This window comes from Sardina pilchardus, chromosome 17 (genome assembly GCF_963854185.1).
Source record: "Sardina pilchardus chromosome 17, fSarPil1.1, whole genome shotgun sequence".
Taxonomy (NCBI): Eukaryota; Metazoa; Chordata; class Actinopteri; order Clupeiformes; family Clupeidae; genus Sardina; species Sardina pilchardus.
Genome location: NC_085010.1, coordinates 13,717,155 through 13,742,745, shown reverse-complemented (window position 1 = coordinate 13,742,745; position 25,591 = coordinate 13,717,155). Strand labels below are relative to the sequence as shown.

The 25,591-nt window shown below is 44.2% G+C and overlaps 1 protein-coding gene across 1 annotated transcript in view; it reads left to right on the top strand.

The window, feature by feature from the left end:
- The window catches only part of LOC134061713 (scavenger receptor cysteine-rich type 1 protein M130-like), a 40,994-nt gene extending 38,342 nt beyond the window's left edge, over positions 1-2,652 (top strand). Inside the window, exons 23-24 of the mRNA XM_062517473.1 lie at positions 2,166-2,325; positions 2,535-2,652. Coding sequence (XP_062373457.1) covers positions 2,166-2,325; positions 2,535-2,652 — 278 coding nt within the window. The remainder of the gene's footprint in view (positions 1-2,165; positions 2,326-2,534) is intronic.
- The last annotated feature ends 22,939 nt before the right edge of the window (positions 2,653-25,591 follow it).

Sequence of the window (25,591 nt, the reverse complement as noted above, 5' to 3'; positions counted from 1 at the left end):
TGTAATATAGACAGTGCATTTGGTATACCAAAATGTCGTGATGGTGTACTGTCACTAAAGTTGAGTTAGTGCTCTGACTGCCATACCAATGAACCTGGCTCTTTGGTGTTGCAATCAAGCTGCAGACTCCCTTGGACACCTGTTCAATGTGTGAGCCACATGAATGACCTCCAGGATAGGTTGACCCCTGTTTGAGGGACCTGAGAGATGGATAAAGCACTATGTGAGAGCATGGGACACCCTGGGATGGGAGAAGTACTGCTGGTGGATGTGTGAGAGATGGGGTCATTGTGATGGATTGCCATTCCAACAAGTCTGGCTCTTTGGTGTTGCGGTCAAACTGCAGGTTTAGTAACCCGGAGACCCAGGGTCAAGGCCAGCTAGGATGACTGCCCTCTCCCTTCTCTACAAGCGCATGCAGGAACAGACATACACACAAAGATACACACATGCAGGTCTCTTTCATTACATACAGTACATGTAAACTGATGGGATCTTAGGGCACCCACAGAGAACACATTCATATCTAACAAGTATAGTTTATGCTTGGCACATGGTGAAGAAGTTTGAAGTTTGAAGTGTGCATCACTGTCCTCATATGAACCTCAGATGGAGTGCCCAGGCTGTCTAAATCCAAGTGCTGCACTGGGAGACTATAATTACTTTATAGGGAGAGCAGACACAGTGTGGTGCACAAAAAGGGTTGATACATTTCTCTCTCTAAGTTGCCAATTATTTTGGTTCAGTTCTGTACGTGATCACTTAAAATGTTTAAAGAAATATGATATTTGACACAAGGACATTTAAAAGATGAAAAGGGTTTGCAAAGCACTCTGTATGTAAAATGATTTCCCCTTGCTATGTGTGTGATACGGCAGGATGCAGAACTTGTGTTTCGACAGCTGGGCTGTGGGGCTCCTGTAGAGGTGTTGAGAGCAGATGCATTTGGAGAAGGTGATGGCCAGGTGTGTAACCCAGCTTAGACCTGCGGTGTCTTTTGAAACAAATGCCATTCAGAATGATTACAGCATCCAGTTCAGGACAACTGGCTTCTTCTAGCACTCAGATACATTCCTACAGTAGAACGCCACTGGGCGGCCACTCTCAGTCACCCCAGCCAGCTGGGTTTATGGGTCAACTGGTCAGTGCTCTCTTTCAGCCACTCAGAGGCTGGAATGTCTTAGGCTCAACCTTGACCCCAAGCATGTAATAACGGTAACCAATCTGTCATTGTTATGATGTGCTGTCTGTGCACTTAGGTAGACAGTACACTTTCACAAACACACCTCATCCACAAGGGGACACCAGCTTGCGTCTTTCACCTGGTAGCTTTTTAAATCCATGAGGTAGCTTTAATATGGGATGTAGTTTGGCTTATCGGGAAAGGCCTAATAGTTTCTCTTTTTCAGCCCTGGACCCCTTGTTGGATTTGACCTCTCCCCATTTTGAATTTCCTTTGTGTTTGGGCTCTGTGATGGAGTGCTGTCAGTACGGTTGAATATGCGCTCTGAATGCCATACCAATGAGCCTGGCTGCTAAGCTGCAGATGTAGTATTCTGGACTGGAGACCTGGGTTCAAGGCTTGATGGGGTCACTGTTCTCTCTCTTCATTACATATGGTGTCAGAAGTGGGATTGCTTGCCGTAAGGCCATTGCAGGCGTCCCCAATGTGTGAGCCGTTTGAGGGACCCCTACGATGGGTTGACCCCTGTGTGAGGGGCCCCAGAGATGGGTGAAGCGCTAGTGTGTGGGGCACCCTGGGATAGGAGGAGTATGGCTGGTGGATGTGTGAGGGATGCCAGTGCGAGTGAAATACATGGGTATGGGGAGGGTCCTGAGTGCTGGTCCAGGGCTTGGAGGTAAGCTGGGGTCCTCTTGCATCGCATCCACCATGAGGTCATACACTCTGACCACCACGGTACACACACCTATGTTGGGGACTCTGGACTGAACAATACAGATTCCTTACGCTAATTGCAAGTTGGTTGCGGGGCCTTGACTTCCTAACAGACTTGCAATCAGCAGGCAGATATTCATGCTGGCATAGCCTGGGAGAGATCGCCAGTGTACACCCATCCCAAAGACTGCTAGGATTACTGGCCATCACAGGCTGCTCAAATTCAAGAGACAGTCTTGGACTGCACTGTTCCACTGGTGTTCCTCAGAGACAGTTAGCACTGGTGTGAAGCTGAGCCAGGTGAACTGCTGGACGGCAGCGACCCCAGATGGCTCCCTCCACAGCTGGAGGGCCGTGTACGAGGGCCAGTGCCAGTGTGTGTGGACGACCACCCAGAGATGCCTCCACATCACCACGCTAGAGCTACAGTATGCAGTGTTTCCTGCTCTAAGCACCTCCAACCCCCCGGCTATTGGGTTGTCATGTCTGAATCAAAACAAACAACACAGCGACGGTGGCATTCCTCAACCACCAGGGTGTCTTACGCTCCCTCAGCTATGCCACCTGTTGATGAGACCGTTGTTGTGGGCACGCACGCATCTGTGGTCACTATGTGCAGTTCATTCATCTGCTGCAGAGAACACCTCCGTTGTCTTGCAGTCCAGAAGCTGCCCACGACCATCAATGTGGAGCCTAAACACAGACATGCCATAACATCACATGCTGCTATATTGCTGGACCGGTCAACCTGTTAACATAGAGAGAGACTGCTTATAATAAGTGTGGTTCTCAACCCTCGATGACAACCCATCGCTTGGCCTGGATACATTAGTGCACACCTGCTAACGCTCCTCATGCCGTTCCCCAACACACAGGGGTGGAAATAAAAATTTGCAAATGTGAAAATGTATCAGCCAATAGCAGATTTCTGGTCAAATTAACCAGCCGCTCAATGTTAAAATATGACTTTGTGTCTGAAATCTACCAGCCACTCTCAGATTTTACCAGCATTTGGCTGGTGGCTGGTGCTAATTTCCATTCCTGCCAACACACATCTCTGGTCCCAGGTCCCTGAATAGATGAGACTGCTGACGCTACCCCCCTCAGTCATTAAAACTATTCAGAGTCCAAGAGCACCATATACACGGTCTCTATACTCTTTGAAGTGGTAGGTGTTTACTGATTGATTCACCAGTGTCACAAGAGCTTGACTATGACTTGACAAGAACTGACTATGAAGCCTGTCAGTTTAGCTCAGCATGCACAAGGTGGACTGCAGAAGATAGATTGATAGATAGCCACACTGTCAGCTACTGTACACTAACCACCCTGCGTTGTTAATGCAACACCTGCCCAGCTCAACTAAAATGCCCCAAAGAGTAGCCTGGACGTAACAAGCTTATCAGGACTCTGCCTGCTTCTTGTCGTCTGTGTTGAGTTATGTTCTCATTACCAATGTGATTTATACTGTATTTTTTTTATGTTACTCACTACTCTTACTTTGTGTTATGCAATTATACAAACTGTATGTTAAAATGTGCCAGAATTCATTGTGCGCATGTGTGAATCAAGAGGACTTTTACTTTGACAAATGGTGTTGCTTTTAAGTGAAAGTGAAACTTAACTTCGTCAGAACGTCTTACTGCTCCCTCGGGTACTGATGTGTGTTGCCAGTACATTGAGATGTATAGTCTAGCGTTTAATAAACTTCCTAATAAATAACTTCCTGGATTCTTCTTTTGGTGAATGGATGAAGACAACATATTACAAATTGACATGGCGGACAGAAATGAAACCTTAACAGTCTGCTACCACCAAGCACGCCATCCACTTGTACTACTAGCCTGTCAGCTTGTGTTCATGGCTGCTAACCATGGGCATCTGGTACACTGTAAAAATTCTGAAATTACAGTTTTTTTTCAATCGCTAACAAGCGTTTGTCCATTCTTTTGACACATTTTCAAAACTCTAAACACAGACTCTCACCTACAAAACACAATTGGCTAAATGGATCATTTTCCTCTCAAAAGCATATCCCATGTTGTTACACCACATTTTGTTACATATACACTAACTCGTCATTTCTCTGCACACACTAACTTTACCAAAACACTGGAAACCTGACTCAAAATGAAGTTATTTTGTCAAAGAATGAAGCTTGTTTTCACTTCACAAGATACATGCAGTCAATCAGAGTACACTAGGTGTAGTGGCTAAAGTTCCCTCCTAGTTGTTTCTTAAACTGTTCAATCATTTAACCACATCCAGACGGAAAGAACGAGTCTCTACGTGTGTATACTGTTAACGACGGTAGAAAACAGTGTGTTCGCTCCGTCTTTTACTGAAAAACTGAACAAGATACAAACACCGTTTCACTTTCAATTCACACGTGAACTGGCCATGTCATAGTTCAGAGTGCACTCCTGGGTGCTCTAATTTTAATCTATGAAAGCAATGAATTAACATGTACTTAACTAAATGCAAAATGAAATACAATAATGAAATTCTAAAATAATTATACTATAATATACAATCACCAAAATTATTCTAAACAATATTATCTAAATCTGAGTCTAAATTATAAAAATGGAAAATGGCACTAACATTTCCGGGCCCTAATTGCTCATCATGGGGATGACAATTACCATAACTAAACTAAAGAGTCATTTTCTACATTTTAATCCTTCTTTAGTCCTTCTGTAGACTTTAACTAGGGTCTAAACAACACAAGCAACCTAGACTATTCTAGGTGAGGCTTACAAGATAACATTTGTAGAAAATAACAAATTCCTAACTAATAATGTCTTTTATTGTCCATGAGATTCTTCCATCTCGAGCAGAAGACACAACTTGTCTATGGGTCTCTCTAATGTGTTGGTCTTCGTTTTGACAAGGACCCGACGGACGAACCCTGAAGCGTCGGGGATTGTCTTCTCCACTTTTCCCATTAACCAGGACCCTCTTGGAGCCCTCTCGTCCACGATAAGTACGACGTCTCCCACTTTCACATTTCTCCTCTTCTCAAGCCACTTCTGCCTCTCTTGTAGGAGGGGCAAGTATTCTCTGGACCAACGCTTCCAGAAGATGTCAGAGATATACTGCACTTGCCTCCATCTTCGTTTGCAGTGTAAATCCTCCTTCTGAAACACGCCTGGAGGGAGCGCTGGCTTTCCCTTGAGAAGGAGAAGATGATTGGGCGTCAGAAGTTCGAGGTCGTCCACATCATCGGATGACTTGGTAAGGGGTCTGCTGTTGATCACTGCTTCTACTTCACACATTACGGTTTGCAGACATTCGTCATCGAGTGACTGGAGCTTCAGAAGGTTGGTAAGTATCTTCCGAACTGTTCTTATTTGTCGCTCCCAGATACCACCATGGTGCGAACCAGCAGGCGGGTTGAAGATCCAAGTGACTCCTCTTTGCAGCAGAGCCTCAGAGATCTGGGACTGGTTCCATTCTTTCATCGCCTGGCGGATCTCACGTTCTGTAGCCACCAGATTTGTTCCGTTATCGGATCTCATGACTTCCACTTGTCCTCGTCTTGCGATGAAACGCCTCACTGCATTTATGCACGAGTCGGTGTCGAGAGAGTGTGCAATTTCTATGTGGACTGCTCTTACTGTAAGGCAAGTAAACAAGACTCCATAACGCTTGACTTGCACGCGCCCACGCTTTGCTTCAAAGGGGCCGAAGTAGTCTACACCGACGTTTGTGAACGGTGGATGATCAGGCAGTAGACGATCAGGTGGTAGATTCGCCATCTTCTGTTCACTCACAGCAGCTTGACTCTTCCGGCATTTCACACACTTCGAAAGCACACTTCTCACCGCTGCATTTCCCTTGCATATCCAGACCCTTTGTCTCAGCCGAGCGAGGGTATGGCTTCTACCTCCATGTCCAATTTCCTTGTGAGCATTCCTAATGATCAGGGTTGTGATGTGGTGATCCTTGGCTAAGATAGCCGGATGTTTTGTGTGTTCTGGCAAGGCTGCCTGGTGCAGTCTTCCACCAACCCGGAGAACCCCATCTTGGAGGAAAGGATCCAGCTTTACGACAGAACTGCTTCTCTTGATCTTTTCACCTTTCTGCAGTGCGCAAAGCTCCTCATGGAAGGTTTGACGTTGGCTGAACTGAATGATCACAGTTTCTGCTCTTCTGATGTCCTTGACAGTCAGGTGGGTTCCTTTCAGTGTAGATCTCCATTTCTTCATGTGGTTCTCAACTGTCTTGATTTTCACATCTTGACTTTCTGAGGACTGGGCTTGAGACTCAAACGTCTTCCTCATTTCACACAGACTTCTAAGCAACTCCTTCAGCCTCAACATCCAGGCGACTGCCTTCCTTAGACTGTGCCAGTCGGAGTAGTGATGAATAAGCTTGAAGAGAGAGTCTGTGCTTGAGTCGACGGTTTTAATGACGTTCACGCTGATTGTACGCTTCACCTCAGCATCATCTTCACTTAACTCTCTTGAGAACTCTGATAAGACCGGCCAGTGAGACTCATCCTTGGCTAAGAAGTCAGGGCCTTCAATCCATCTCTGAAACTTCATGAAGTGCTCTGCCTTCATTCCCCTTGATGCGTAGTCAGCTGGATTAGAAGCCGTGTTGACATATTTCCACTGTGCTGGCCTAGTGTTCTCTCTGATTGTCGACACTCTGTTTGCAGCAAACGTTTTAAAACGAGCTCCGTCGTTGTCAATATATCGGAGGACGGTGGTGCTATCTGTCCATAGCACGGACTCTTTGAGGTCCATCCGAAGCTCTCTCCTCATGAGCTTATCCATTTTCACCGCTATGGTAGCCGCGGTAAGCTCAAGGCGGGGAACAGTGACTGGTTTAAGCGGTGTCACTCTTGATTTTCCTAGAAGAAATGGACTTGACCATGGCTGTTCTCAATGCGGAGGTAAGTGACGACGCCGTAGCCCTTCTCGCTAGCGTCGGAGAAATGGTGCAGTTGTGCTGACATTACTGAACCAAATCCCTCAGGTTTGATGCACCTCCTGACGGAAAAGCTGGCGAACTGGCTCAGATCAGACAGCCAGGCGTACCATCTCTTTGCCACATCTTCCGGAATCTCTTCATCCCAGGTAAGTTTCATTCGACAGAGACTCTGGACGATGGTCTTCGCGAGAAGAATGAACGGCGACAGGAATCCAAGGGGGTCGTATATTGAGCTTACGACCTTGAGGATACCCCGTCTGGTGATGGGCATGTTCTTCACATGGATTCGGAACTTGAAGGAATCTGATTCTATGCACCAGTCCACTCCAAGGGCCCTCTCCATGGGTAGTTCATCTCTGTCCAGATCTAGATTCTTGATCTCCTTTGCTCTCTCTTGTTCCGGAAGTGATGACAGCACTTCGCGGCTGTTGCTTGACCACTTAGTCAAGCGAAATCCTCCACTGCTACAAAGTGCAATGAGGTCCTTGGTCAAAGTAGTAGCCTTCTTCTCGTCGGAGGTTGAGACCAGGCAGTCATCAACATAGAAGTGCTCTAGGACTACTGCTTCAGGTGATGACCTGTCTTTCCCGTCCTCTGCAGTCCGCCTTAACGCATAGTTGGCACAGCTCGGGCTCGACTTAGCCCCGAACAAGTGAACCACCATCTTGTACTCACGCAGAGGCTGGCTCAAGTCCCCCGGTGGCCACCAGAGGAATCGTAAAAGATCAGAGTCTTCTTCAGGGACTCTTACTTGATGGTACATCGCTTCAATGTCGGAGATGAGTGCGATGTGTTCATGCCTAAACCTCGTCAGGACTCCAACCAGGCCATTAGTGAGATCTGGACCTTGTAACAGCTCCTCATTCAGTGACTTTCCTTGAAACGACGCGGCACAATCGAAAACAACCCGCAGCTTCCCCTTTTGTGGATGGATCACGCCATGATGGGGAATGTACCATACTCTGCCATCGTTGCGATTGCGTTCGTCGTCAGGAACTTCCACTGCGTAGCCTTTGTTCAGCAGGTCTGACATGAAGGTCTTGTAGTCATCGTGGAAACTGGAGTTCTTGGCGAGTTTCCTTTTCAGGTTTGACACCCGTTGCTCGGCAACACATTTATTGTTTGGCATTATGACGTTCTTGTTTCTGAGAGGCATCCCAATGCTGTAGTGCCCATTGATCTTTTTGATCGTCTCAGTCACAGACTTCATGAACTGAACATCCTCTCGCAACATTTCTGACTTCTCTTCGCAGGCTTGCTCCGGAAAGTCGTGATTGTATTGCTGCAGTAGCATGCTATCCACGCCGCTGACCGAGATTCTGTTGACTGAAGCCATTTGACTGTAGTGGCTTGACTTGCCTTGTCTTGACTTGTGGTGATCACCTTTCTTGAGAGGGCCATTAACTACCCAACCGAGGGTCGTCTTTACCGCATAAGGCCCGTCATTTTGGCTGTGAATTATCTTCCACGGCTCCATTGCAGAGTGAGCGTTCATTCCAATTAGTATCTCAACGTCTGCATCGATCTGTGGTAACCGCACTTCTTTCCGCAGATACGGCCATCTTTCCAAATCCTTTTCAACAGGAACATTGTCCTTTGTTACAGGTATATCTGTATGTGTGTAAACGTCTGGCAGGCTGATGTACTTGTTCTCTGTCAGACCACACACTTCCAGATCTGAGAGCACAAAGCAGGACACAGGCTTCTCCTGGCCCATAGTACGGAGTAGCACCTGGGCTTTCTTACCATGGACGCCAAGCCGTCTCATCAACCTTTCGGAGCAAAACGTAGCGGAACTTCCCGAGTCCATGAATGCGTACGTCTCTATTGCTGTGTTGCTCCTCTTGGATTTGATGCGCACAGGTACGATAGAAAGGATACAGTCATTGCCTCCGGCCCCAGTGACTGCTGTGACTTCACTCTTGACTGACACATCCTCTTGTGGAGTTGAGCGTCCGCTGGTAGAGCCTTGACTCTTCTCAGGCTTGGTGTTCTCTTGGTCATTCTCGTCCCTTTTGCTGTGAAGCAGAGCAGGGTGTTTCTTGCTGCAGATTTCACACGTGGCCCTCTTTTTACAGTCTTTTCCCATGTGCCCTTGGGTCAGACACCCGAAACACAGTCCTTTCCCTTTCAGGAACTCAATTCTCTCTTTGTTTGGCAAACTTCTTATTTTGTTACATGCGCTCAGAGTGTGTCTTTTGTTGCAGTACAGGCATGGCTCTTGAAACGCGTTGCTTGCTTGTTGCTTGTTCTTTCTTGGCTCTGAGGCATCCTCTTCATCCGGTTTAACACTTGTAGCACAGCCAGTGGTTCTTTTCAATCCACCTCCCTTGGCAGATCTAGCGCTTGACTTACTCTTTTCTTTTGCGTCAGATGACTCTTTGACATCACCAAACAGTGGGTCTGAAGCCATTTTAGCTTGTCTGTTGATGTACGTCACGAGATCAGAGAACTTTGCTCTTCTTCCTTCCCTTTCTTGTATGTCAAAGGCTATGACTCTCCATCTTTCACGAAGTCTGAAAGGCAACTTTGAGATGACGGTTCGAAGGTTGCTCGCGCTGTTCATCTCCTCGAGGTACTCCAAGTCCTTCATGACATTGTTGCATCCAGTGAGAAAGATGGAGAAGCTGTGAAGTGACTTGGCATCTTCTGCTTTGATTTGAGGCCATTTAACAGCCTTGTCCACGTAGGCCGCCGCTATTTTCTGCTCGTTGCCATAGTGATAGGTCAAAAGCTTCCTCGCTTCAACGTAACCTCGTTGTGCACTCATGTGTTGGCAACTTCTCACGAGTTCTCTTGGTTCACCACTGGTGAATTGCTCTAAATAGTACAAGCGGTCTTCATCGTTGTCTGTACGGCTGTGTATGATGTGTTCAAAAGCCTTCAGGAATGGCAGGAACTCGAGAGGATCTCCATTGAATGCAGGGACTTTTCGTTGAGGTAGGTTGGCTAGTCTCTGTTGTGTGACTAACATTTCTGTGATATCCTTCTGTTTCAACAACACTTCACCGAGTTCAACTTGCTTTCCATCAGAACTTGTATTTGTGTAATTGTTGCTTTCATTCTTTACTTGCACATAAGACATGTGTTTAGTTGGACCGTGAGAAACAATATTGTCCTGGATAGCTCGAAGACAGCTGGTCAGTTTTGGTCTGACATCTGAAGCATGATGTTCGATTGTTGCTGCTATAGGCATGTTCTTGTAGAGGTAAGAATTCATGCCGTCTTCTATGTTTTCGGTGTCATCGTAATCTTCAAGAACTTGAAGCTTTGCTGTGGACTCTGCAATAGCAGTTTCAACATCTAGCTCCTCCATTTGAGCCTTCAACTGAATCTTCTTGGCTTTCAGCTGTGCTTCCATTTGAGCCTCTTCCAAATGCAATGCTTGTTTCTTCTTAAGTGCAGCTGCACGTGCGAGTAGGGCTGCACGGTTAGCTTCTTCTTTTCTACGCAGAGACACAGCATGAGACGATGCTTTAGATGACTTTGAGTGTCTACTGCATACACTTCCCGATTTGACTGAACAATATTTTTCTGGTACAGCGGATGCACTGTCGTCTGGTTCCACATTTTCAGCATCAGACTCACCTTGCTGTGTCACTGCACCATCCTGTGGAGTCAAATGTTGAGCAGCAGCCTGTTCATCAGCAGCCTTGGCATGCCGTCTTGCTTCTATTATCCACTGCTCTAATTTGGCCAAAAAGTTTTCATACTTTGTACGATTTGGCTCACTCCAATACTGCTGGTCAGCTTCCCTTTCATCTTTCGATAACAGTTCACTAACTGCATTGTTCGCTTTAATAATCTCATTTAGGAATTTTGAGTAATCACTGAGATGATCTTTTTCCACTAGAAGTGCATTGGAATCATTTTTCATGAGGTTTTCTATTTCCTCTGCTTTGGAGACAAGGCGTGCTAATACACGTTTCCTGATATTCATTTGTTTATCAAGTTTCTCTTCTAGGGCCTTTTTGGACAACTTGATCTTTCTTTTTACGTCTAGCTTGACATTGCCATCCATCTTGGTTTTATTAGACATTTCAATTGGCTATTAAATGTTAGTTGAGTCTTATAGCAAGCTCTTGCAAACGTCTGAAATCCAGATCCAAAACAGTCCTCAAACCTCAAAACATGTAAATGCTTTCAAAAAACAAGATTCCAGGGCTGTTCTTATTTCCAGCGTCAAAATCGAGCTTCTTCTGGGCTAATATGACTAGCTAACAAATAGCACTTTTCTCCAATGTCCCGTGTGGCTTCTGTCTAACTAGCAAATCTCCTAATATTTTAGCTTGGTCACGTTACTTGGCTACGTTCGTTGCAATGACAAAATTATCATTAATTCGGCATTACTAGCCAGCCCTGAAGCTACCACTCATCAATTCGTTCAATATTGTTCTTTGTTTATGTGGCCTTTGGGAGTATAACCCAGTTGACATCACAAAATGGTCTGACTACGCCACTCCCATTTATTTGACTGGATGGGAGACCCAGCTAATATCTTAGAATAAAGGTACACCCCATGCTAGATATGTTCAACTGAATGAAACGATTGGAGGCTGATGTAGCAAAAGCAATACAGACATTATTTATTTATATTCTTTGCAAGTAGTTAAAATAGTTGTTTGGTATAGGGACAACCTACAATACCAGATTACACTAAAGACACATCCATGGGTTCTCGTACATGAATATAATAAAATTACATTAATTCCTGTTGGGCAGCACCACAGTTCTCAATGTTGACAGGCCATCCACCTTTTTGGTTCACCATGAGCACAAGGCTCCAAAGAGATTCAGCACCCCAACGACAGCAACCTGGATTACACTGCATCAACCATAAAATGTTATACACACCAATTTTAATCACGTCACACAGGTGGTCACCTTAACACACTGAGAATTGAGCCCTGCCCACTAATTACAAGAACCCACTTAATGTCTTATACTGGAGACCTACTGTAGTAAAGTGCATAGTGCTACTAAGATCAGCTGTATAGAAAAACATACAATTGCACTTGCCCACTGGCCTTTCCCCAGCCCCCCTTGATATTGCACACTGCCCAAATACAACAATTTAACTCAATACGAGACAATACCAATGATCGGAACAAGACATTAATATAAGTTCATAGACCTGAATGCAAGATAAAATCATACGCAATTTTCATACATGAGAAAACAGTGACTGATGTCCAAACAAAGTAAACAAACTGAGAAGACCTACGAAGACAGAAACACACTGATTTAGTTATTCACATATCACACGCCTCTTCATCTTACTGGTAGCAAACATTGAAATAAACCTTCAAACACTCACGAGGGTTGGAATTCCTTCACAAAGGACTAGCCATGTGTGAATGGAAGCATGCAAACGGCAGAGCGCGCAGAAGCCAGAGCACGCAGAAGCCAGTAGGCCCAAATAACTGAGCGCACGGGACCGGGTATGACGACGGGCTACACACAGAGTCACACTTGGGCTACACTGGATGCGTTACGTTACGTCGCGTTCTAGAAGCGTATTGTTACTTATCGACTGGCTACACTGGCTGCGTACGTTCAGCGATAAGTCAAGAGCAAGAAGTGTGTTTTGGATTTGCCGTTTTTCAGCTCAGTGCACCGGCTTTCCACTGATTCATAGTTTACATAGCCTACATAATAAATACAACCAGGGTGAGGGGCCTACACCTCTACCTCTGCTGAATGAATTTCATCCTCGGGGGACTTGTCAATTATTTCAAAACAATTGAAATAACAGGCAGGTTGTGACAGAGCTTACAAAGGGGCGTCTGCAGGAATGAATGCTATGGTACGCACACCAATCCACATGCAATAATACAACAAAAACGTCTAACAGTGATCTACTCATTTGGACAACGTTACACTAAGTTACTGCTAAGTTACATTTAGTTTTGTTCTAGCGTAGCCTACCGTTAACGTCTGGTTTTAAACAGTTGTAATGCTAACGTTCCGACAAGCACACAAATTGTCTACCTTATTGCCCATCTGGAATAACTCCTCCAGCCAATTGCTGCCTCCATTTTCCATTCTCTCTCTTTTCGTTGCTTAAAAGAACTTGCGATATCCATGATGACTATTGAGTTAGTGATTTAAGGTTCACATTGTGTGCTGATAACCATAGATTACGCACCTGCGTGCGTAATCTCTCCTGCTCAAACAAAATATGTGCGCGTGGATATAGTAGCTCTGCATTAAGCTAATTTTGATAACATGTTGACTAACTTCATATGGAAAATTGTAAATAGCCTGATGGCATGCAGCTAATGGGATAGGCCTACTAGACATAGCTGGGAAGTCATGGTAGGCCAATTTGATGTGAATACACACGCACAAGGGTAATTTTCTCTCCTTGATGAGTAGTCTCATGGTACGCACAGTGCGTATACGGTCGTACGCCTGCAGGCGCCACTTATCTTACACATAAAGCTTACATTGCTGGCACTAACTTTCACCTGAACCGAACTGTCGGCAGTCTCAGCATTAGCGAGCATCCCCATGCACGTATGGTAGGCATAGCCTATGTGCTGCGCCGAACCACTTAAGCGGGCCATCAGACGAAGACGAGCGCATTGTGTTTGTTAGGAATGACAAACTTGTCAGAATTAAAATAATAAAAAAAAAACTCTTCCTGCTGACGTCTCAGACATAGCCTTTGCTTCTGAGAGTTTCGAGAATAGGCCTATAATGCCACGGAGTCCAAGGAGACAATCTCCGCAAAGTGGGGAGAACTGGGACGATGAAACACTTTTTATTTAAGCCTAAACGTAATTTAGCCTACAAAGATATCGTAGGGTAGGGTACAACACCAAAAGTGAATATTTTGTCACTAGCAACCTACATCTGTCCTCCGTCAAATAGCCTACAGTTGCATTTACAGCTCTGAACAAAACCGTTCTTGAGTTATAGGGCTATTTGAGAAGTCCAACGTGCGTTTTGTTTCATTTTCCCATGGTAGCAAATGAAACAGCATGGGGGACGAATAACTTAGCCTAGCCTACAGTTTCACAAAGCTATGTAAACTTCCCACAACTTCAATATTTGACATCATGAATGGTACTTCAAATATGTGTTATTGTGGATAGATTGCTGCTGGGCTATTGCCTACGTCTAGGGTCATGTCTGTTAACAACTCATTGCCGTCGGTGAAGCGCGGCTATCTACCTGTTAATTGCATTTGGCTGAGCAACGGAGGTTAATAGGCCTATACTCTGTTTCGTCCAAATTAGGCTATGTCTGTCTATCGCTCCCCATGTCAACAGCAGACTACCAACATAGTGCCATAAATCAAATCCTCTGATGAGTAAAACAGAATGAACGTGTCCACTAAATAGTCTGTTAACGTGCGCTTGTTCCCTGCTCAGAGTTTCGCAGAGATGTGGATAAAAGAAGGCCACACAAAGTCCGACATCAAAGTAAGCTGTTTAGCCTACTTAGTCCAATAAGCGGAATTATTTTGACATGATGTGATAGTAATCGATTAGGTTTTATGGTAGCCTACATTACTGTCCGTTAGCCCTAATTCCTCTGCCCTGTTCGCGTGATCCTCATTAGTGGGTCGACTGAAACATTTAGGCTATCTCCCACATCGCAGGTGTGGCCATCGCAGACAATTAAATGGTTCATGTCCTTACATTAACTATGAATGTTCAACTTTTCGAAGTGTTGTAGGACCTGTTAACGCTAAAGAATTAGGCCTGTTGATAGTTTTTTTTTTTTTTTAAACATCCCCCCTCTGTTATTATTATTTTTTTTTTTGAGAAATCGCACCCCATCAATACAATACACAAATCCTCTTCAGATAGGCCAAGTGTTTCTATACAATGACTGCGCATAGGCTCCTTACGTCAAAAGAAAAAAAATAGAAGACAAGTCTATTTCTACGGCTTCGATGCGGCATGACTTAGCGCTGCCGCAACTGGTGTAGCCAGTTCCATTGATTATAGTGGAATCTAATTGTTACGTCAGATGTGGCTTTGACTTAACCAGACTTAACGTAACGTAACGCAGCCGTAACGTATCCGGTGTAGCCTCCCCGTCAGAGTAAGTCTTTGTAAGGCCAAAGTCTTAACAATTCATTTGGTAATTAGGCTACCAGATACCTACTTTGGTTAGGGCTAGGCCATCCGCCCCAGTACACGACAGCAATTAAGCAAACGTCCTGTAACACCAGCACAGTCTAATTGAGAGACATAAGATAACAATATTCCCAGCGTACAGAGCAGGGGATCATCAGAGCAGGGGATCATAGCTTTGTTATTAATACGCACCTGTTCACGAGAGAGAGAGAGAGTCCCAGCGGAGATCAAGATTCGTTCTATTTACATGCTCGTTCTACAAGATAGGCCATAATAAAATCACATCACTGCATATCTCAAGGCTCACATCAAAACCATACTTTAAGGGAAGGATACCTACCAGCGTTAAACCCAAAGACGCTTCCGCGATTCATTTACCAGGACTGCCTACGTTCGCCTGTGATCTACAACAAACACATCTTTATCAATATCACAACACACAATAAAGCAGCTAATGCTGGCCTAGTACAACAGCGTGCCAAACAATTCAAACTCACCGCGGTTCCACTCCGCTCTCTTTCCCTGACCAAGCAGCTGACTGACGACGCAAAGTCCCGCCCCCACGAACACCTCAGCATTTAAGCCCTCGCTACCAGCTCCTGGGTCCTAAAGTCCCACAGGCTACATTTACTCATCCATCAACGTAGAAGTCGTCTGGAAATCCGGTGTTGCCGACAGCGCGGTCTCAAGTTAGCAATTTCTTCAGCTGGCTAGCTTCCTTCATTAACTCGTGCCCAACGCAGCGCATCATCCCTCGGCATCATCATCTTCTCTCGCCCTCGGCGACTGTTTTCTACTTAATGTAGTGGCTAAAGTTCCCTCCTAGTTGTTTCTTAAACTGAACAATCATTTAACCACATCCAGACGGAAAGAACGAGTCTCTACGCGTGTATACTGTTAACGACGGTAGAAAACAGTGTGTTCGCTCCGTCCTTTACTGAAAAACTGAACAAGATACAAACACCGTTTCACTTTCAATTCACACGTGAATTGGCCACGTCATAGTTCAGAGTGCACTCCTGGGTGCTCTAATTACAGTGCATGAAAATGCACTGTACTGTTCTTCCTAGACTTCTTATTATTATTATATTTATTATTATTCCGCTTACCACTTTTTCTGACCGCAATTTCTCTTCAACCGTTTAACTTAGAAACTTCATTCAAACTCTGTAACGTAGGTCTTCTAATGGATCGGGTTGCTATAATTTTTCAACTTTGTAACTTTTATACTTTTTAAACTATGAATTAAAAACTATTAAAAATTACCCCATAGACTTAACATTGGCCTCTATGACATCACAATCGGGTCGTTGAGCAATTAGAATCTTATGCCAGGTGGCCAGCCCCACCTGCAGCAGCCCTCTCTCTCTCAGGCTATTAAGCATACAATCTCTCTGTGAAGACTACATATCCTGTTAACTGTTTCCTCTGTCCACAACTGTTTCAAAATAAAAGTCCTCGCTGCAATAATACACTATTAAATCAATTAACCATTGAAACTACTCATCTATTGAACTGTTCAACGATTCCAACTGTCAGTTATCATCAACTATGCTTCCATTCAACTACATGAAACCTCCATGTACCTAGCAACCAACATAGCAACCATTAAAATTAAGCGTTTTTGACAGTTTCCATAGCAACCAACATGATTATACTACCGTAACTTCTTTATTCCTGATAGTGGGCACCATGGATACCCTAGCAACTACTGTTTCAAAATAAAAGTCCTCACTAGCAAGTTAGTATTGTTAGCATGGTTAGCATTGTTAGCATAGTTAGCATTTTTAGCATAACTGCTAAAAATGATTAGCTAAGTTAGCTAATCAACCTGGTTAGCATTGTTAGCATAGTTAGCATTGTTAGCATAGTTAGCATTTTTAACACAACTGCTAAAATGATTAGCTAAGTTAGCTAATCAACCTGGTTAGCATTGTTAACATAGTTAGCAATGTTAGCATAGTTAGCATTTTTAACATTACTGCTAGAAATCATCAGCTAAGTTAACTTATCAACCTGGTAAGCATTGTTAACATAGTTAACATTTTAGAATACCTGTTAGAAATTATTAGTTAAGTTAGAACAGGAATGTTTAAGCTTTAAAATGTCTACCTTAACACTATCAACTCTCTTTAAACTATGCAACCACCATGTTTACCCTAGCTACACCTTAGTAGCCATATCTACATTTTTTTGCATTTTCATACACTGGTAATTCCTTGGAATTGCATTTCTAGTTATTATTATTCCGCTTACCACTTTTTCTAACCGCAATTTCTCTTCAACCGTTTAACTTAGAAACTTCATTCAAACTTTGTAACGTAGGTATTCTAATGGATCGGGTTGCTATGACTTTTCAACTTTGTAACTTTTATACTTTTTGAACTATTAAATAAAAACTATTCAAAATTTCCCCATAGACTTAACATTGGCCTCTATGACATCACAATCGGGTCGTTGAGCAATTAGAATCTTATGCCAGGTGGCCAGCCCCAACCTGCAGCAGCCCTCTCTCTCTCAGGCTTTAAGCATACAATCTCTCTGTGAAGACTACATATCCTGTTAACTGTTTCCTCTTTCCACAACTGTTTCAAAATAAAAGTCCTCACTGCAATAATACACTATTAAATCATTTAACCACTGAAACTACTCAACTATTTAACTGTTCAACCATTCCAACTGTCAGTTATCATCAACTATGCCTCCAGTCAACTAAATGAAACCTCCATGTACCTAGCAACCAACATAGCAACCATTAAAACTAAGCGTTTTTGACAGTTTCCATAGCAACCAACATGATTATACTACAGTAACTTCTTTATTCCTGATAGTGGGCACCATGGATACCCTAGCAACTACTGTTTCAAAATAAAAGTCCTCACTAGCAAGTTAGCATTGTTAGCATGGTTATCATAGTTAGCATTTTTAGCATAACTGCTAAAAATGATTAGCTAAGTTAGCTAATCAACCTGGTTAACATTGTTAGCATAGTTAGCATTTTTAGCACATCTGCTAAAATGATTAGCTAAGTTAGCTAATCAACATGGTTAGCATTGTTAACATAGTTAGCAATGTTAGCATAGTTAACATTTTTAGCATTACTGCTAGAAATCATCAGCTAAGTTAACTTATCAACCTGGTTATCATTGTTAGCATAGTCAACATTTTAGAATACCTCTTAGAAATCATTAGTTAAGTTAGGACAGGAATGTTTAAGCTTTAAAATGTCTACCTTAACACCATCAACTCTCTTTAAACTATGCAACCACCATGTTTACCCTAGCTACACCTTAGTAGCCATATCTACATTTTTTTGCATTTTCATGCACTGGTAATTCCTTGGAATTGCATTTCTAGTTTTAATCTAGGAAAGCAATGAATTAACATGGTACTTAACTAAATGCAAAATGAAATACAATAATGAAATTCTAAAATAATTATACTATAATATACAATCACCAAAATTATTCTAAACAATATTATCTAAATCTGAGTCTAAATTATAAAAATGGAAAATGGCACTAACACTACTGGCTACTGTTGTGTCACGGCCCCTCTACCATGGGCGCCTGTGCCACTCTCTCCAGAGTCCGCAGGGCTCCACCGGGGCACTAGGTGTCCCTGTCTTTGTTCATGTCTGTTTTGCAGGCTGGCTGATTGCTGCACCTGGGCCCGGTGTTGGTCTTAATGGCCAGTCTGCTGAGTGTTCAGTCTCTCTGCTCACCCCGCCTGTGAGAGCTGTCTGGATGGCTTGTGTTCAAGCAGGCCAGATGATGGCTGAGGCGTCTTGTTTTTCTTAACTATTTCCTTTTGGTAGATCTACTAATCTTTAATAAATATTTACTATTATTGTTACCCCAGTAGCGTAGCGTAGTTGCGCAAGGCCCCGGTGCAAGTCTGGCGCTGGACCCCCCCCCCATCTCGACCCATCCCGACCCATCCCTGTATATCTCAAGACACACACCGACCGACCATAGAGGGAAAGAACGCACGCACGGTCATTATTACATGGACAGCGACTATTTGCGTAACTTGCACACAGCCTACGATCAAAAACAGAATGCATACAAATTCATTCAACTGAACACACCACGTTCCCTTGCAGCACAACAATGGCCTCATCAAAGAACACACTGAGGACGGCTTGACGCCGAAACGCGTTTGTTTTATAGGCATGGTGCTACAATAAAGTATAAGATAATTAGCTAGTGAGTGCGGTTCTTTTGCACATTGGAATACGATATTTAACTCGCACCCGAAGAAGGAGATATCTTGGAGTTTAAGCGCGCCTCTCTCTGCAAACTCATCAAAGAACAAACAGACACATAAATTATGGCACAGCGGCCATTTAACTAACCTGTTCGCCGATCAATTGCCGTGTAAGCAAAAACCCTTGGACTCACCCGTCGTCAGAAGTGTAGGCCTACTTTGCGTGTCTTCTGCTCAGCAAACTTGTTCACTATTGTGGTGAAATCCAATTTCCTCGCCCTGTCATTTTCGATGGAGAGTATGGCCAATCCACTCAGTCGCTCCTGACCCATGGCACTCCTCAGATTTGTCTTTATTAATTTGCTGACTTTCCACGACTTTAGTAAGAGTAGTAGCCTATACCTGTTTACATTTGCTAGCATGTGCAGCAGCCTATCAGAGATGACGTAAAAATGTTATGACTGGACAAACAGATTTCCCAGCAGGCCATGTTACAACATCTTGTAAGTTGACGATAAAATAATCATTAATGGTATTAGTTTTATTGATTAATTTTGATTCTAACATTGAAATGTCATTAGTAAAATCAAAATGATATGGAAAGTAGGAGAAAATACAAGAATTGGGGAATGGATAGGTGCCACCATGAGACCAAGTTGTAGGAGATAGTGAATTGCCGACATGAATATACAGGAAGAGACGGCGTCATTTCTGACAATAGTTGACTTTATGTCGCAAAGTTAGGAGGCGCGGGGCAAATTCCGAAATGCAAAGGGCCCTGCGAAGCCCAGGGGCCCCGGTGCGTTGCACCGGCTGCACCGTCGCACGCTACGCCCCTGTGTTACCCTCCGTGTTGTCTCCATTTTGTCATGGTTTGAGAGCTGAACTGTGACAGATGGGGGCTCGTAGAGTTGAACTCGGTCTGTTTGTGTTAGTAGTTTGCTACATTTATGAATGGAGTAGCAGGCCGCGTGACGTCAGTGCGTAGTAGTAGCCGGTCAGCTGTAGCGTTTGTTCAGGGAAACATGCGTGTCTGGTTGTTTTTGGGGACATATCGAGAGGGTAAGTGAAACATTTTGCTTTGTTATTTAAAGTGAGTAAGTTATGTAATCTGGCAGATAAAAGTTTGATTGTGCAAGTTTGTATCGCTGTACTGAGTTTTGTAAGGCGATAGGCCTATCTAGTTGTAATTGGGTTCCGAGGCTTGTTATTCAGTTACTGTTTGTCACTGTCCATCTCTGTTAGGTTTAGGGGCGAACTCCCTTTGGTGTTCGTCCTGGTGGGTGGTTTAGTGTGGCGTTATAGAGTTATAGGTTAGAGTTTTACTCGGGAGCACAGCCGAGGCTGCAGGGGGGTCGCCAATTGCTGGTTGCCAACCGGGCTTGCGGTATCTGGTGTTAGTACCCACCGCCGAGCGCCTGAAGAGCTAGCGGGTAAGTTAGTTATTTTTTCTCTTGGCTAGGTAGTTAGAGGGATTGGACTGTGATATCTGACTGTAGACGAGTTATCGGGGCTTCGGTTACGCTTGGTCTAGTGGGCCTATCATTTCAGAGTGCTGGTTTCCATCAGTTTTCGAGTTAAGGCAAGTTAGTGCAATTTTGTTAGTTATGGCGTCTGTGCAGGAATTTTTGAGAACGCCGTCGGTGGCATTGTTGGAGTTGTGCTCTCGTGAGGAGATTATTGAACTAGCTGGGCATTTTCAGGTAAACGTTGGGGATAAGCGAATGAAGGACAATATGAGGCAGATCTTAATAGAGAAACTGCTTGAAACGGGGGTCCTTAAAGCTGAAGCACAGCCGTCTGGTTCTGGTTCAGGGGCAGCTGCTGCATTAGAGAGTTCAGGTTTGACATATGAGCAACGCAAACGATTGCTGGAGCTTGAAGTTGAAATGAGGGAGCAAGAAGTTAAAAGGCTGGAACTCGAAGAGCGGGTGCGTCAACTTGGTAATGGGCAGCATGAGCCTTTTGCACGGTCTTTTGATGTCCGAACCAATTTACGCTTGGTTCCGCCATTTTCTGAGCGACCCGGATACCTTTTTTTCCCTGTTCGAACGCGTAGCTGTTGATAGGCGTTGGTCCGATGCAGAGCGCACTTTGTTGTTACAGTGTATGTTGACTGGGAGAGCTCAGGTTGCATATTCTTCTCTCAATGTGGCGGAAAGCCGTGTGTATGCGTCAGTGAAGGCAGCGGTGTTGCAGGCGTTTGAATTAGTTCCAGAGGCTTACCGTTTAAAGTTTAGGACTTGGGAGAAATCAGGTAAGCAAACGCACATGGAGTTTGCCAGGGATTTAACAACGCACTTCAATAGGTGGTGTTTATCCTTAGAGGTTCAGTCATATGAGGCACTATGTGATTTGATTGTTTTGGAACAATTTAAAAACTCAGTTCCCGGTCACATAGCTACTTATTTAAGTGAACATAAGGTGAAGACTGCTGCAGAAGCTGCCACCCTGGTGGATGAGTATGTACTAACGCACCGTGAGCATGCCCACAGAGCTCACGATTGTCACGTGGATGGTTTCAACAGGTTCCAGCCAGCAGGTAAGCGCTGGGATGATGGAATAAAGAGTAGGCAGGGTAAGCTCAACAGGCCTGGTCAGGGCCCACCATCATTTGATGCAAGCAAAATCTGTAACTACTGTAAAGGTAGAGGACATTGGAAAGGCGAATGCCCAGTTAAGTCAACTGCTAGAAATACTTATTTTGGACAGGTTAAACCTAATGCGCTTGCTGTTTCAGTTAGAGCTACATCAAGTAACACTCTAGATGTTGGTGTTCCCTGTGCTCTGCCTTTGTCTCCCTGTGCTTTTCCCTGTCAGCAGGAGGATGGTGTTCTGCAGCGACCAGATTTCTCAGCATTTTTATCTGACGGGTATGCATCGCTGGTGGGAAGTGATGTTAAGGTACCGGTTAGAGTACTGAGTTATACGGGTTCATTTGATTCATTTGTGGTGAGTTCTGTGTTGCCATTTTTTCAGAGTTCTGATACAGGGGACCTGTTTTTGATGCGAGGCATGGGTCTGAATGTGTTGTCTGTTCCAGTGCATAAGTTTGTACTTGACTGTGGCTTTGTTCAGGGTGAAGTGTTTATGGGTGTCCGACCGGCACTGCCTATCAAAGGGGTGCATATCCTTTTGGGTAACAGCTTGGCAGGTAGCCGGGTATGGGCTGATTTACCATCTCCTCTTGTAACCACTTCTCCTGTCTTGGTTATACCTGACAGTAGCTCACAGAATTTTCCTGATGTATTTACAGCTTGCGCTGTTACCTGTGCTATGTGTCGTGCAGAGTCTGAGTTGAAACCTGAGCAGAGCGGTGTTGAAGATTGTGTGAGTGTTTCTGTGCCTGTGCCGGAGTCTCTCTTGTCTGTGTCACGCAGTGAGTTAGCAGCAGAACAAAGGGCTGATTCTACTCTCGGTGAGCTGTTCGATCAGGTGTTGTCCGAAGTTGATGGGAAGAGTGCTGTCAAAGGTTACATTCTGCAAGATGGGCTGTTGGTAAGGAAATGGGTGCCACATGGGGAGAATTTTGTGGGGAATCCTGTATTCCAGATTGTGCTTCCAGTAGGGGTGCAACGGATCGAAAAAGTCACGGTTCGGATCGTTCCTCGGATCAAGAGTCACGGATCGGATCATTTTTCGGATCAGCAAAAAAAAAAAAAAAAAGACAAGACAAGACAAATAAACATAGTTTTGTCTTTGACGGGATGTTGTAACGTGGCTCAAGCTTTTTCAGCATGTGTTTAAAGTAGGCTAGTGTTGTCACGATACCAAAATTATTGTTTCGATACCGATACTAAGTCAAGAATTACTTTTTTTTTGTTGATTTGGTGTTTAATCACCTTATATTGAATATTGTGTGATCATTCACACCAGTGGCCATCCAAGATTCTGCTTGACCCTCCACACACAATCTGCATAATTACTAGTAGCTACAAATGTTTAGTCATTTGTGTACTGATTTAGCTATCTTTAATGTGGTGTGGAGGAGTGCGCATAGGAGGTGTGTGTAATTGAGTCCCTGTCGCTTTAAGAAATACGTGAGGGTAAATTAGGCTTCAGTCTCACGTTATTCTTGAGAAAATAAGTTGGATATAGTGCATGATGACAAGGATATTTCATTAGATAAAATAAACGTTAATAAAACTAACAAGTCGAAGAAAATCTTTCTGGGATCATAAAAGAGATGAGTGTCTTGCAATGCTCCTTTATGATTTTAGTGAGCACAAGCTATCTCCAGATGTACAAGTTAGCCAATGTTGCGTAGCTTATTGCTGACATTGAACCCAACAGTAGGCTAAGCCTAAATTACCTAAATATCATAGCATAGGTAGGTGCACAACAAACTTGAGATGTAAGTGTGCACAAACGAACTTTATATTAGGCTATTATTGTGTTGCTGCTATGCAGCCACATCAGCACTTAAACTAGCAGCCATGTATTGCTGGTTATGGCATGACCGCTAATAACGTGTGTGAGAGCAGAAAAGACGCGCAGGCAGGTTAGGGGAGCAGAGCAGGGAGGGACTAGAAGCATGCCTTGTGGACACGCATGTTACTTCAAAAGAACACACGGACATTATTATTAATAATTATTATAAATCAATCCGCGGATCATGTGTGTGCCGAACCGAAGATACTGATCCGAACGGATCACGGATCAATGATGATCCGTTGCACCCCTAGCTTCCAGGCAAGTTCCGGCAAGAAGTACTGAGAACGTCACATGATCAATCAGGACATCTTGGCGTCCGAAAGACGTATGAATACATTCTCAGGTATTTCTTTTGGGCAAAATTGAAACGGGATGTTTCTCAGTATATTAAAACATGCCACACATATCAGGTCACAGGAAAACCTAATCAGGTTATTAAGCCAGCTCCTCTTGTTCCTATTCCTGCGTTAGCACAGCCGTTTGAGCATCTCATAATAGACTGTGTTGGTCCCTTGCCTCAGGCTAAGTCGGGTAGTAAATACATGTTAACTGTGATGTGTCAAAGCACTAGATATCCAGCTGCATACCCACTTCGTGTAATTACTACTAAGTCAGTGGTTAAGGCCCTTACACAGTTTGTTGCTATCTTTGGGATTCCAAAGGTTATACAGAGTGATCGAGGCTCAAATTTTTCATCGCATTTGTTTGCTCAAGTGTTAAAGCAGCTCGGGGTCAAACATAACCAAGCTTCGGCATATCATGCACAAAGTCAGGGGGCACTAGAGAGGTTTCATCAGACCCTGAAGGCTTTGTTGCGTAGTTACTGTGTTGCGCTTCAGGGTGATTGGGAAGAGGGGTTGCCCTGGTGGTTGTTAGCAGCTAGAGAAGTTGTTCAAGACAGCACTGGCTTCAGCCCAAATGATTTGGTGTTTGGACATAAGGTGCGTGGTCCTCTGGCTCTGCTTTGTGACTCTGTGACTGTATCTGAACCACCACAGAATTTGATCGATTACATCAATGGGTTTCGCCATCGATTGTTTATGGCTGGTGAGTTGGCTAAGGAGAAGCTGGCCTCATCCCAGGTTAAAATGAAACATCTCTACGATCGAAAGGCTGAGGTTCGTAAGTTTAGCTCAGGTGACCAGGTTCTAGCTTTACTGCCGACTATTGGTTCCCCTTTTCAAGCAAAGTTTCATGGTCCATATACTGTACTCCGACAGACCACTGATTTGAATTACTTGCTTCAGACACCAGGGCGTAGGAAGAAAACTCAACTGTGCCATGTTAATTTGTTGAAGCCATATTACAATCGGGTGGCACAGTCTTCAATGGCGGGAGGGAGTGTGCAGCAGCAGACTGCTAATCCAGTGTTGATGGCAGGTACAGTGAGAGGGTATGTGTCTAGCAGTCTGGCTGTGCTGGATGATGACGGTGTGACCGCACCTGATGAGAGTCGGTTGCGGAGTAGACTCAGGAACTCCGAAACTTTGTCTAGCCTTGAGTCTTTATTTGGGCACTTGTCTCCAGAGCGTTCTGCTCAATTGTCTGCTCTGATTAGGGATTATATGTGTTTATTTAGTGATGTTCCAACTCGCACACACCTAATTGAGCATGATGTTGATGTAGGTGAGTCTCCGCCAATTCGTCAGCGTTTCTACAGGGTATCTGAGGTCAAAAGACGTGTGATGGAGAGTGAAGTTAACTATATGCTTGAAAACAATATCGCACAGCCTTCCTCTTCTAGTTGGGCATCGCCTTGTCTGCTTGTTGACAAAGCTGATGGAAGTCCCAGATTCTGTACCGACTATCGCAAAGTTAACATGGTCACCAAACCGGATGCATACCCGCTGCCTCGGATGGAGGATTGTGTTGACCAGGTGGGGGCTGCTCAGTTCGTCAGTAAGTTTGATTTACTCAAGGGCTACTGGCAAGTCCCTTTGACTTCCAGAGCCAGAGAGATTTCTTCGTTTATCACACCCTTCGGTTTGTTTTCTTATTCTGTGATGAGTTTTGGCTT